General features: G+C 27.7%; 1 protein-coding gene across 1 annotated transcript in view; it reads right to left on the bottom strand.

Moving 5' to 3' along the window:
* Positions 1-365: 365 nt before the first annotated feature.
* Positions 366-1,418, bottom strand: part of LOC102678995 (protein abrupt-like) — a 3,651-nt gene continuing 2,598 nt past the window's right edge. The window contains exons 4-5 of the mRNA XM_006624021.2: positions 826-961; positions 366-669 (exon numbers count right to left, since the gene is read on the bottom strand). Coding sequence (XP_006624084.1) covers positions 548-669; positions 826-961 — 258 coding nt within the window. The 3' untranslated portion in view covers positions 366-547. The remainder of the gene's footprint in view (positions 670-825; positions 962-1,418) is intronic.

The raw sequence follows: 1,418 nt of genomic DNA, 5'->3' as shown, positions 1-1,418 counted from the left end.
TATATAATATATAAAATATTATATATATAATATATAATATATAAAAACAGAAAATAACGCAAATTGTATCAAATTTTCTTTTTGTAAAAATTAATTTATACAAAATTTGTTATAACCTTTTAATATCACCTCCAACTCTGGCAAATAATATAAACAGGTAGAGAGCCCGAATATGTACACGTAGCTGACTTTCTCACACAACAGCCGCAAACTGCACTCCCCTGGATAAAATCAGAAAATCGCCTCCGAGTGTCAAATGTCTCTTCTTCTCCTTTCTCTCTCCCTCTGCCTCACTCATCTACACATTCTTCACTCTATCTTTTTCACACTCTATCATACATACATTATTTTTTTCTTTCTTTCCCTTTCTCTCCTACCGCCTAGCAAGAGCTACCGAGCTACACGAGCTTACCATTTCAAACCGAGGCTCTCCTTCTCCTTCCTCTTTATATTCGCATCCAAAAAATTCTGTCCGACATGATCGGCTAGGTTGTTGCTGTTTGTAATGGTGCTCGCACTACTAAAAAATTAGGGTTGGGACGGGCAGTCACTTACCTTGCTGTTCTTGATTTAACTCTGTGTTTCCAGCATGAGATGGTCCTGGCATCCCACCTTCTAATGATCCACCCCCTCCTCCACCTCCTCCTCCTCCTCCTCCTGCTCCTCCACCTGGAAAAATATAAATGTTTAAAATTTATTATGTACTAAAATTATTTTAAATAAAATAAAAATAAAATTAATTTTATTTTATTTTTAAATAAATTTGCAAGTAAATTTAATATAAAAATTTGATTGAAATTGAATTAAAATATTATTTAAAATTACCTTGATAAGAAGGTGGATAAGATGGCAAAACTTCCATGCCACCATCAAGGCTAAGAAAGCCACTTGGCAGTGTGTTGACTTCCTGCTTTGGAGAACAATCATCATCGCTTCCATATTCTGGTAATTCTATTTTTGGCTAAAATACAAAAATTTCTATAGTTATTTTTCTCAAAAAATAATTATTTTATGTTATGATTATTTTGAACCATTATGATTATTTTATGACTATAATTATTCTACGATATAATAATCGTTAATAACATATATTATTTATTTATTTTAGTAAAAATATAAAATTGTAAAAATAAATTCATTAGATATTTTTTATTCTATATATTTTCATAAATCAAGATTTGTATTTTTTTTTTATGTTATTAAATGTTTAAATATATTTTCTTATTATTTGATGACATTTTGTTTTATGTTAGATTATCAATAAAATGTATAATCATGTATAATCATAATAAATGTATAAAAATTAATGTATAATCAAAATAAATAAATTAAATGTAAATATAAATACAGTAAAATCCAATCTTTTAAAAAAGTTAAAATTTTGTTTGTAATGAATTTATAATATGTGAAGTTATTAA

The sequence above is a fragment of the Apis dorsata genome, unplaced genomic scaffold (genome assembly GCF_000469605.1).
Source record: "Apis dorsata unplaced genomic scaffold, Apis dorsata 1.3 scaffold_983, whole genome shotgun sequence".
NCBI classification, from domain to species: Eukaryota; Metazoa; Arthropoda; class Insecta; order Hymenoptera; family Apidae; genus Apis; species Apis dorsata.
The sequence above is the reverse complement of the archived record's forward strand: the minus strand, read 5'-3'. Positions and strand labels throughout refer to the sequence as shown.